The sequence below is a fragment of the Mobula hypostoma genome, chromosome 15, assembly GCF_963921235.1.
Source record: "Mobula hypostoma chromosome 15, sMobHyp1.1, whole genome shotgun sequence".
NCBI classification, from domain to species: Eukaryota; Metazoa; Chordata; class Chondrichthyes; order Myliobatiformes; family Myliobatidae; genus Mobula; species Mobula hypostoma.
The window spans coordinates 17,286,392-17,298,823 of NC_086111.1; the positions used below are offsets into that span (position 1 = coordinate 17,286,392).

A 12,432-nucleotide genomic window follows, 5' to 3' on the forward strand; every position below is an offset into this window, starting at 1 on the left:
GTAGAGGAGCCTTAGTCCCACATCACCAGGTCAGGAACATTTACTATCCTTCAACCATCAGGTTCCTGAACCAGTGTGGATAATTTCACCCACTTCAACACTAAACTGATTCCACAACCTATGGACTTACTTTCAAGGACTCTACAAGATTATTTATTTGCTCATTTATTTATTTATTTATTTATTTATTTATTTAATTATTTTGGAATTTACACAGCATATCTTCTTTTGCATATTGTTTGCTTGTAGATTTTCATTGATACTATTTCATTTCTTTGTTCTATTGGGTGGATTAATAAATTTACAGATGATACAAAGATTAGTGTTGTTGGGGATAGTTATAGAAGACTTCCAAAGGATAGACAAGAATAGAGATGAACTGCTGATGTGTGTGGAGAAATGGCAAATGAAGTTTATTCTGGCCTTGTGTGAGGTGTTGCACTTTGGAAGATCAAATATAAAGATACAGTACACCGTTAATGGCAGGATGTGCAGAGGGATCTTGGGGTCCAAGTCCATAGCTCCCTGAAAGTGGCTACTCAGGTTGATAGGGTGGTAAAGAAGGCAGATGGCAGGCTTGTCTTTATTAGTCATGGAACTGAGTTCATGAGACAAACTAGGGTTGTTTTCTTTGGAATGGCAGAGGCTGAGGGGAAATCTGATAGAGGTGTATAAGATTATGAGAGGCATAGACTGAGTAGACAGAAAGTATCTTTATTCCCGAGGATAAAATGTTTACTATTAGAAAACATCCATTTAAGGTGGGGGGGGGGAGAGGGTAAGTTCAAAAAATATGCGAGGAAAGTTTTTTACACAGAGACTAGTGGATTCCTGGAATGCGCTACTATGGATGGTGGTGGAGTCACGTGTGATAGACCCATTAAAGAGGTTCTTAGGCACATGAATGTGCAGGAAATGGAAGCATATGGACATAGTGTAGACATAAGGACACTTGAGTACTAATGTAATTAGCTCAGCACAACATCATGAGTCTGTTCCTGTGTTATACTGTTCCATGGTCTATGTTCTTTTTACATGGATACACAGGCCACCATTCCAAATTCCTTGATGGTACAAGTTTTGGAGATATAGTACCCTGTGACAGATTTCAAGGAGACATTGACAGGAGTCTACAAATGATAGTTAAGTAACAGATGAAATTTAATGCCGAGAAGTGTAAAGAGAGACCATAGAAATGAGTGGGCACAATTCAAAAAGGGAATGCAGGAACAGGGAAATGTGTGAGTAAATGTATGTAGTTTTTAAAAAGTCATTAAAAAGCCTGCAAAATCCCAGGTTTTATAAACAGAGACTCAGAGTATAAGATCAAGGAATTCACAATGCATCTTTATAGAACATTGGCTTGGCCTGAACGACAATATTGTATCCAGCATGATATTGAATAGGTGCAGAAGAGATTTGTGAATATGCTCCCAGAGATGAGGGATATGCTGTTATAGACAGGAGAATAGGGAGTTCTTTTGGAACAGAGGAGGTTGTGATGCGATCTGCAATATTTAAAATCATGAAAAGTAGAGACAAAGTAGGTGGAGAGAGATGGTTTCCATTGGCAGAGACTTCAGAATCCAAAGACATAAAATGAAAATGATAGGCAAAAAAAGTAAATGTGACTAAGACATAGAAACACGAGCCGGTCATTCAGCCTCTCATATCTGCTCCACCATTGAATAAAATCCTGGATGTTACAATTTATTCATGCAATAAATCTTTAGGATCTGGGATGCACTGCCAAGAGTTGTAGTGGATGCAAGTTCAAATGTTGAATTCAAAGAGACTCAATCAATACCTAAAACCACCCCTCCCCCACAACTTTCTCCCCCAAATGTTATTGGAGGATAGAATCTATGGATACAAACCATTCTTTGTCTCCTCCTTTGAGAGCCCTCACTTTCTGCTCCAGTTGGATACCTGTGTTGCAGTTCCCGTTTGTACATCAAGACTTTACCGAATTATTTTGTGTGTTCAATTTTTGGGATCAGAGCGTCTTTGACAAGACTATTAATTGCCCCATTCCTGATTCCCCTGGAGAGGTAATGGTAAGCCATTTCCATTATGAGTACATTTTAATCCACATGTGAAAATGTATTAATTTCTTCTATAATAAATCTACGTAATTCATGACTGAACGTCAGTTCTGAGTTGGAGACCCATAGTAGATTGGGAACCACTTTGTCGAGCACCTTCTGTCCATCATAAAAGGTGGCATTTCCTGGTGGCCACTCATTTCAATTCAACTTCCCATTCTTTTCCAATGTGTCAGCCCATGGCCTCCTCTACTGCCGTGGTGAGGCTACACTCAGATTGGAGGAGCAACATCTCATATTCAGTCTGGTTAACCTCCAACCTGATGGCCTGAACAGCAATTTTGCCAACTACCTGTAATTTCTCTCCCCTCCCTCTTCACTTTTTCCATTCCCCATTCTGGTTCCCCTCTCATCTACCCATCACCTTCCCCTGCTGCCTCTCCTCTCCATTCTTCTATGGTCCACTGACATATCTTACAAGATGTCTTCTTCTTCAGCCGCATATCTCTTCTACCTATCACCTTACAACTTGTACTCCTTTCTCTTCTCTCACCTTCTTATTCTGGCTCCTGTCCCTTCCTCTCCAGTCCTGATGAAGAGTCTCAGCTGGAAACATTGACTGTATATTCCCCTCCATCAATGCTACCTGACTTGCTGAGTTCCTCCAGCATTTTGTGTGTGGTGTTCAAGATTTCCAGCATCTGCCGAATCTCCTGTGTTTATTACTAACATTCCACTACTATTATGATAACCACTTTTCTTTCTTAATTCTGCTGCCTGGAATTAGTACCCAGCTCTTTGGGCCTTATCCTAGGTAAGACTAAAAGCCTTTAAACTTAAATCATATGTCTTTAAAATGACAACACACTTCTGAGTGGGGTTTGCTACCAATAAGAGAAACTCATTCTTTCCTTTTTTTGTGTGTTTGTAGTTTATTAGAGAAGATTGAACAAGAAACATGGAGAGAGACTGGTGTTTCCTTCGTATTGTCTGTAACACGCCTCATGGAACGTCTGCTGGATTACAGGTAACTGCCTCTGCAGAGGAAAAATACACTTCTAAAATAGTACCATTATCATGGTTAATTGCTGTTGGCAGCATATAATACCAGGTTTGTTCATGAGAGAATATAAAGATCTTACAAATTCCTTTTCACTGATTTGTCAGGATCAAGCCACTTATTGATTCATCTCAAGATATGTAGGTTTTTGATGTTGCTCATACCTATCAGTTCTTGAAAAGGCTGTGATGGATTTTTAGACGTGATTTGACGTAATTGAGTACTTGGTTGGTTATTTCAGAAGGTTGTCATGATTTGATTCTGTTGGAGTAGGACTGGAGTTAGATATAGGCCAGATTCAGTAGGCACAGATTTCCATCCCTGAAGGAAGGCTTTTCAATTATTTCAATAGTCAAAGTATATTTATTATCAAAGTACGTATATGTCACCAATACTACCTTGAGATTCATTTTTGCAGGCGTTGACAGTAGAACAGCGAAATACAATAGAGTCAATGAAAAGCTACACACAAAGACTGCCAAACAACCAGCGTCCAAAAGAAGACAAACTGAGCAAAAATAATTAAATAAGTACTGAGAGTTTGAGTGGCAGAGTCTTTGAAAGTGAGTCTATAGGCTGTGGGAACAGTTCAGTGATGGGGCAAGTTATTTCCGTTGGTTCAAGAGCCTGATGGTTGAGGGACAATAACTTCCTGAACTTGGTGGTGTGAGTCCTGAGGTGCTTGTACCTTCTTCCTGATGGCAGCAATGAGAAGAGAGCAAGACCCAGGTGGCGGGGTCCCTGATGATGGATGCTGCTTTCCTGCGACGATGTCTCGCCTAGATGTGCTCCATACTAGGCTTGATGTAGCCAGTCAATGCCCCACCACACATCTATAGAAGTTAGCCAAATTTTAGATTGCATGCCGAATCTTTGCAAACATCTAAGGAAGAAGAGGTACTAGTATGCTTTCTTCGTAATTGGACTTGCATGCTGGGCCCAGGATAGGTTGTCTAAATTGATAACACTAAGGAATTTGAAGTTACTGACCCTGTCCATCTCTGATATACCAAACTTTCAGCTGCTTGGTCTTGCTGACATTGAGTGAGAGGTTGTTGTTGTGGCACCGCTCAACCAGATTTTTAATCTTCCTCCTGTATTTTGTTTGTATGCTGAAGCTTTCCCATGGGCTGATTAATTAGTGTCAGCAGATATTAAACCACATTTACAATATCTCTGATTTTATTTCTGATCTGTGCCAACCTAGACATCTCTGTTGGAGTAACAGTATAGGTGCTGCAGGTCTTTGGTGGCTCTGGGTGAGAAAAGACATACGGTGACATGCAAAAGTTTGGGCACCCCTGGTCAAAATTTCTGTTACTGTGAATAGCTAAGCGAGTAAAAGATGACCTGATTTCCAAAAGGCATAAAGTTAAAGCTGAGACATTTCTTAAATATTTTAAGCAAGATTACTTTTTTATTTCCATCTTTTACAGTTTCAAAATAACAAAAAAGGAAAAGGGGCCCAAAGCAAAAGTTTAGGCACCCTGCATGGTCAGTACTTAGTAGCACCCCCTTTGGCAAGTATCATAGCTTGTAAACGCTTTCTATAGCCAGCTAAGAGTCTTTCAATTCTTGTTTGGGGGATTTTTGCAAAAGGCTTCTAGTTCTGTAAGATTCTTGGGCCATTTTGCATGCACTACTCCTTTGAGGTCTCTCCACAGATTCTCGATGATGTTTAGGTCGGGGGACTGTGAGGGCCGTGGCAAAACCTTCAGCTTGCGCCTCTTGAGGTAGTCCATTGTGGATTTTGAGGTGTGGTTAGGATCATTATCCTGTTGTAGAAGCCATCCTCTTTTCATCTTCAGCTTTTTTACAGACGGTGTGATGTTTGCTTCCGGAATTTGCTGGTATTTAATTGAATTCATTCTTCCCTCTACCAGTGAAATGTTCCCCATGCCACTGGCTACAACACAAGCCCAAAGCATGACCAATCCACGCCCATGCTTAACAGTTGGAGAGGTGTTCTTTTCATGAGATTCTGCACCCTTATTTCTCCAAACATACCTTTGTTCATTGCGGCCAAAAAATTCTATTTTAACTTCATCAGTCCACAGGACTTGTTCCCAAAATGCATCAGGCTTGTTTAGATGTTCCTTTGCAAACTTCTGACGCTGAATTTTGTGGTGAGGATGCAGGAAATGTTTTCTTCTGATGACTCTTCCATGAAGGTCATATATATGCAGGTGTCGCTGCACAGTAGAACAGTGCACCACTACTCCAGAGTCTGCTAAATCTTCCTGAAGGTCTTTTGCAGTCAAACGGGGGTTTTGATTTGCCTTTCTAGCAATCCTATGAACAGTTCTCTCGGAAAGTTTTCTTGGTCTTCCAGACCTCAACTTGACCTCCACCGTTCCTGTTAACTGCCATTTTTTATTTACATTACGAACTGAGGAAACGGCTACCTGAAAGCGCTTTGCTATTTTGTTATAGCCTGCTTTGTGGGCAACATTTATTTTAATTTTCAGAGTGTTAGGTAGCTGCTTAGAGGAGCCCATGGCTGCTGATTGTTGGGACAAGGCTTGAAGAGTCAGGGTATTTATAAAGCTTTGAAATTTGCATCACCTGGCCTTTCCTAAGGATGACTGTGAACAAGCCATAGCCCTAACAAGCTAATTAAGGTCTGAGACCTTGGTAAAAGTTATCTGAGAGCTCAAATCTCTTGGGGTGCCCAAACTTTTTCATGGTGCTCCTTTCCTTTTTCTCAGTCTAAAATTGTACAAAACAAAAATAATACATTAATCTTGCTTAAAATGTTGAAAAGAATGTTTCATCTTTAACTTTATGACATTTAAAGATCAATTCATTTTCTACTCACTTAACTATTCACAGTAACAGAAATTTTGTCCAGGGGTGCCCAAACTTTTGCATGCCACTGTAAGTCTTCATATCCCTGATTATTCTCACAGTTCAGCAGAATTTTTCAAAAATGGGAGAATTACATCTGGAAGTTAATTCCCATATGAAGAACTTAAGCACAAAATCTAGGCTGATCCTTCAGTGAAACACTGAAGATGTATTGCACTATCTATGGTACTGACTTTCCAGTGTAATTTTAAATGAAGCTCTGTAAGAGATTTCACAGCACTTTCTTAAAGTCAACCAGTTGAGTTTTTCTCTCTCTACCAGCCAGCATTTTCTGCTTATCTTGTGACAAAAAAAAACTAACACAATCAGTCTAGGAGCAACTACATGAAGAGAGTTTGCTCAACAAGCTTGGTTACCTCTTAAAAATACCTAAGTGGATACAGGAACCAGTAGATATCAGAACAGACAGGCATGCAAGTGAAAACAAATCATTAATATTGCTGGCAATTGAATAGTAATTTGTGTATCACGCTCCTTTTCCTGCATTTGGTACTGGATTAGGTTATTTGATACTATGGTTTGAGTGGGCTGTGAATTTAAGTACAGTTTGAGAATTTGACCATATAAATGATGTGCTATTCCCTGTGCAGATCAGCATTGCAGTAAATGCTGTTCTTTAAAGGATAGATGTTTAGCAATGGCTTCCTAAATCTTCAAGCTATTCAGTTTCAGATTTAGATTATGTATTGCATTTGCATCAAAGCATACAGTGAGATATATTGCTTTTGTTAACAACCAACACACCCAAAGGTGAGCTGGGGGCAGGTTGCAAGTGTTGCCACACTTTCCGGAGCTAATATTGCATGCCCACCCAGCAGAATGACACAGAGCACAAAAAAAACATACCAAGCAATAATGCAGCAACAGCAAAACAATCCCCGTTCCTCTCCGGCTCACCCATGCACATATACAGTCCTCTAAATATGACACTGGAGTTGTAGGACAGGCTATCTTTAGCCTCCAGTCTCTAGCAGACTCATAGGTTCACAGACACTGGAACTTTGACGTCCACAGTGGACTCCCAGAGATTTACAGACTCGGCTCTGCCACTCAAGCCTCGCCATATATATATAGAAATGCTGAGTATTCTGCTGATTTTTTTTTTCATCTACTAATACCAAGAGCCAGTGATGGAAGTCCATTGACCTGATTTATTAGCTCCATGTCCACTCCTCAGATGCGGCACAAATATTTCCAATAATTTCAGTTTTTATTAGCAAGAATTGGTTGGCCATACCATTTTGACATGAGGCCTTGGTAAGTGTAAAGAAGCTATCAATTCTATTAATTAAGTGTCAATACTGCATTGAAGTATCAGCCTGGATTTTGAAAGACTGAAACACTTATGACAGTGAGGCTAAGTACAGATCCAATGCCATATTCAAGTTTGCTGACAACACCACTGTTGTTGGCCAAATCAAAGTTGGTGACAAATCAGCATATATGTAGGAGGGGAGATTGAAAATCTTGTTGAATGGTGCCACAACAACCTCAGCAAACCAAAGATTATTAACTACAGGATTAAATGAGAGGTCCATGAGTCAGTGCTCATTAGGAGATCGGAGGTCGAGAGTGTCAGTAAATTCAAATTCCTCGGCATCATCATCTTAGAGGAACTAAGACCTACACACAAGTGTCATTTCAAAGGAAGCACAGCAGCACCTCTACTTTCTTAGATGCTTGTACAGATTCAACATGTCATGTAAAACTTTGACAAACATCTATAGATGCACAGTGGGAAGTATCCTCACTATTTGCATCACAGCTTGGTATGGAAACACCAGTGCCCAAAAACAGAAAAGTCTCCAAAAAGTGGTGGTTACAGACCAGTTCATCACAGGAAAAGCCCTCCTCACTACTGAGCATATCTACAAAGAGTGCTGCCACAAGGAAGCAGCAACCATCATCAAGGACCCCCACCATTCAGGCCATTCTCTCTTCTTGCTGCTACCGATGGGAAGGAAGTACAGGAGCCTTAGGTCTCACACCGTCAGGTTCAGGAACAATTATTTCCCTTCAACCACCAGGTCTACTGAACTGATCATTGAACACAGCCTATGGACTCACTTTTAAGGGCTCTACAGCTCATATTCTCAGAAACATTTACTTACTTATTTATCTACTTATTTATTTATTATTATTTATTTTGTATTTGTTCAGTTTGTCTTTTTTGCACATTGGTTTTGTTTGTCATTCTTTGTGTATAGTTTTTCACTGATTCTATTGTATTTTATAGTATTAAATGTGAGAAATTCTGAAGATACTGAAAATCCAAAGCAATACACACAAAATTGCTGGAGGAATTCAGCAGGTCAGGCAGCATCTATAGAAATAAATAAACAATCTACGTTTTGGACCGAGACCCTTCTTCATTTTATTGTATTTCTTTGTCCTACTGTGAATGCTTGCAAGAAGATGGATCAAGAAAAGGGTAGCATTTAGGAACATAGCTAAAAGTTCAAAGTACATTTATTATCAAAGTATGTAGACATACAATCTTGAGACTTGTCTCCTAACAGGCAGCCAAGAAACAAAGAAACCTAAAAGAACCCATGTAAAAAAAAGACAGTCAAAACCTAATATGCAGAAAAAAACACATCATGCCCACAAAAATTCTATTAAAAAACGTAAAAGAGCCCATAACAAAGACAGTTGGACACCCAATGTGCAGAGAGAAAATACACATCACGCAGTCTATAACTGCAAGGAAATAGTGTTCTGAACAGAAGTCTACAAAGGGAGTCCCATAGTTCAGCACAGAGCCGCGTTGTGGAGCAGCGATCTGAACCAGCCCATCTCTCGCCTCAGGCCCCAAAACCTGGCACCTAAATCTGCTCAAACATTGAGTTCAGCGACTTGATGCACCCAGGTGCCCGGAACTTGCCGCCTCGATTCAGCCTGTAACTGACCTTTCTGATACGGCACGGCACTTAAAATGATCGAAACTCGGATCTTCCTTGCTCTTGGTGATGAGCCCATTGCCTCGCCTTGCCTTGGTTCTGCCACATCAAATTGCCTTCAAGTCCAAAGTGAAGTTACAGACAATTACTAGTGATGGTAGTTTGCCAGGAAAAGCGTGATTAACAAAGTGTTTTGCTGTTTTTCTTGTGTCTTTAGCCACCAGCCAGAACTCGCTGAGGTTCTCCAGCGCCATTTTAAACCAACACATATACTTACTTTAATAATAAATTTACTTTGAACTTTGAACTTTTCTGAAACAGGTTTTCCATGTGAAGTATGTTTGCAAGAGAAGAAGATACACTAATTGAGAAAGAGATTACACCAGAAAGTCCATAAAGTTGTTTGGTGGGTGAGCTACCAAATGTCTTGCCCGACCAATTTTGATTTTTTAGCCTGATACCTGATGTCTTAGATTTGGGAAAAGAAATTAGTAAAATTAAGAAATCCTGATTTTATTCCTCACCCAGCTCATAATTTCCTAAATAATCCAGGCCATAAGACCATAAGAAAAAAGAGCAGAATTTAGACCATTTGGTCCATCGAGTCTCCCCACCATTTTTTATATAGATTATGAGAACACTCAGTCCTCTTTTATTGTCATTTAGAAATGCATACATGCATTAAGAAATGATACAATGTTTCTCCGGAGTGATGTCACAGAAAACAGGACAAACCAAAGATTAACACTGACAGAACCACATAATTATAACATATAGTTACAGCAATACCCCGATAGCGGCAGCAAAAGGGAGAAACTCCCTGCCATAAACCTCCAGGCACCATCAACTTGCCGATGCCTTGGAAGCAGCCGACCACAGCCGATACTGAGTTCGTTCATCCGAAAACTTTGAGCCTCTGACCAGCCCCTCCGATACAGCCTGCCGAGCGCCTTTGACCTCACCCCAACTACTGAAACAAGCAAAGCCGAGGATTCGGGGCCTTCCGCTCCGGAGATTCCGGTTACCACACAGTAGCAGCGGCAGCGAAGCGGGCATTTCAGGAGTTTTCCAGATGTTCCTCTGTACTCTCACGTTCATCTCCGTCAAATCAGAACTGTGCACGGTCCCCTACTTGACAGATTACAGATATCACCGGAGAGGCCGCGCGCACTGCCATTGCGTCGCCATCTTCTCCTCCTCCTCTTTCCTTATGCTGATCCAATTTTCCTCTCAGCTGCAATGTCCTGCATTCTCCCCACATCCCTTCATGCCCTGACCAATCAAGGCTCTATCAACTACTGCCTTAAATATACATAAAGACTTAACCTCCACAGCTGCCTGTGACAAAGAATTACATAGAATCACCACTCTTTGGCTAAAGAAATTCCACCTCATCTCCATTCTAAATTGACGCCCCTCTATTCTGAGGCTGTGTCCTCTGGATTTAGACTCTCCCACCATAGGAAACATCCTCTCCACAGTCACTCTTATCAAGATCTTTCACCATTCGATTGGTTTCAATTAGGTCACCCCTCATTCTTCTGAATGCTAGTGAATACAGACCCAGAGCCATCAAATGCTCCTCGTATGACAAGCCATTCAATTCTGGCATCATTTTCGTGAACCTCCTGTGAACCCTCTCCAGTTTCAGCACATCCTTTCTAAAACAGGGGCCCAAAACTGTTGACAATACTCCAAGTGAGGCCTCACCAGTGCTTTTAAAGTCTCAACATTACATCCTTGCTTTTACATTTTAGTCCTCTTAAAATTAATGCTAACATTGCATTTGCCTTCCTCACCACAGACCCAACCTGCAAATTAATCTTTAGGGAATCCTGCACAAAGACTCCCAAGTCCCTTTGCAGCTCAGTTTTTTTTTTATTTTCTCTCCGTTTAAAAAATAGTCAAGCCTTTCTCTTCTACCTAAGTGCATGATCATACACTTCAGGATACTGTATTCCATCTGCCACTTCTTTGCCCATTCTCCAAATCTGTCTGAATCTTTTTGTAGCCTCTATACTTTCTCAAAACTACCTGTACCTCCATCTATCTTCATATCATCTGCAAACTTTGCAACAAAGCCATCAATTCCATCATTCAAATCATTGACATATAACATAAAAAGTATCAGTCCCAACACAGACCCCTATCAAACACCACTAGAAATCAGCAGACAACCAGAAAAAACTGCCTTTATTCTCATTCTTTGCCTCCTGCAGTCAGCCACTACTTTATCCATGCTAGAACCTTGCCTCTAATACCATGGGTTTGTAGCTTGTTAAGCAGCCTCATGTGTGGCACCTTCTCAAAGGGCTTCTGAAAATCCAAGTACTCCACATCAACCGATTCTTCTTTGTCTATCCTGCTTGTTATTTCTTCAAAGTATTCCAACAGATTCATCAAGCAAGGTTTTCCCTTGAGGAAACCATGCTGACTATGGCCTACTTTATCATGTGCCGCAAAGTACCCTGAGACCTCATCCTTAATAATTGACTCCAACATCTTCCCAACCACCGAGGGAGGCCAGACTAACTGGCCTATAATTTTCTCTCTTCTGGTTCATTGCACAATACCCAATCTAGAATAGCTAATCCCCTAGTGGGCTCAACCACAAGCTGCTCTAAAAAGCCATCTTGTGTAGGCATTCTAGAAATTCCCCCCTTGAAATCCAACAACAACCTGATTTTCCAAATCTATCTGCATACTGAAATCCCCCATGACTATCTTAACATTGTCTTTTTGGCATACGTATTCTATCTCTTGTTGCAATTTGTAGACCACGTTCTTACCACTGTTTGTATACAACTCCCATCAGGGTCTTTTTACCCTTAGATTAGATTATGAGAACACTCAGTCCTCTTTTATTGTCATTTAGAAATGCATACATGCATTAAGAAATGATACAATGTTTCTCTGGAGTGATAGCACAGAAAACAGGACAAACCAAAGACTAACACTGACAGAACCACATAATTATAACATATAGTTACAGCAGTGCAAAGCAATACCATAATTTGACGAAGAACAAACCATGGGCACAGTAAAAAAAAGTCTCAGAAGTCCCTGAATCGATCAACTCCCGAGTCCCCAATAACAGGTGGCAAAAGGGAGAAACTCCCTGCCGTAAACCCCCAGGCACCGTCAATTTGCCGATGCCTTGGAAGCAGCCGACCACAGCCGACACTAAGTCCATCCGTCGGAAAGCTTTGAGCCTCCGACCAGCCCTTCCAATACAGCCTCCCGAGCGCCTTCAACCTAGACCCGGCCGCTGAAACACGCCAAGCCAAGGATTTGGAGCCTTCTGCTCCGAAGATTCCGGTTACCACACAGTAGCAGTGGCAGCAAAGCGGACATTTCAGAAGTTTTCCAGATGTTCCTCTGTACTCTCACGCCTGTCTCCATCAAATCCAAATTGTGCACAGTCCCTTACTTGATAGATAACAGATATTCATCTCTGGAGAGGGTACGCGCGCTGCTGTCGCGCCATCTTCTCCTCATTGCAGTTCTTAGCTCTATCCACAGTCATTCAACACCTTCTGACACTATGCCACCTCTTTTA

At 41.0% G+C, this 12,432-nt stretch overlaps 1 protein-coding gene across 8 annotated transcripts in view; it reads left to right on the plus strand.

Annotated features, from left to right (window-relative positions):
- The window catches only part of dock3 (dedicator of cytokinesis 3), a 966,938-nt gene that overhangs the window by 839,724 nt on the left and 114,782 nt on the right, over positions 1 to 12,432 (plus strand). For 6 of the 8 annotated variants that reach the window (XM_063067780.1, XM_063067785.1, XM_063067784.1 and 3 more), the window contains 2 exons: positions 2,833 to 2,859; positions 2,977 to 3,072. In XM_063067780.1, the coding sequence (XP_062923850.1) occupies positions 2,833 to 2,859; positions 2,977 to 3,072 (123 nt within the window). The remainder of the gene's footprint in view (positions 1 to 2,832; positions 2,860 to 2,976; positions 3,073 to 12,432) is intronic. The other 2 variants (XM_063067781.1, XM_063067787.1) reach the window with 1 other exon arrangement.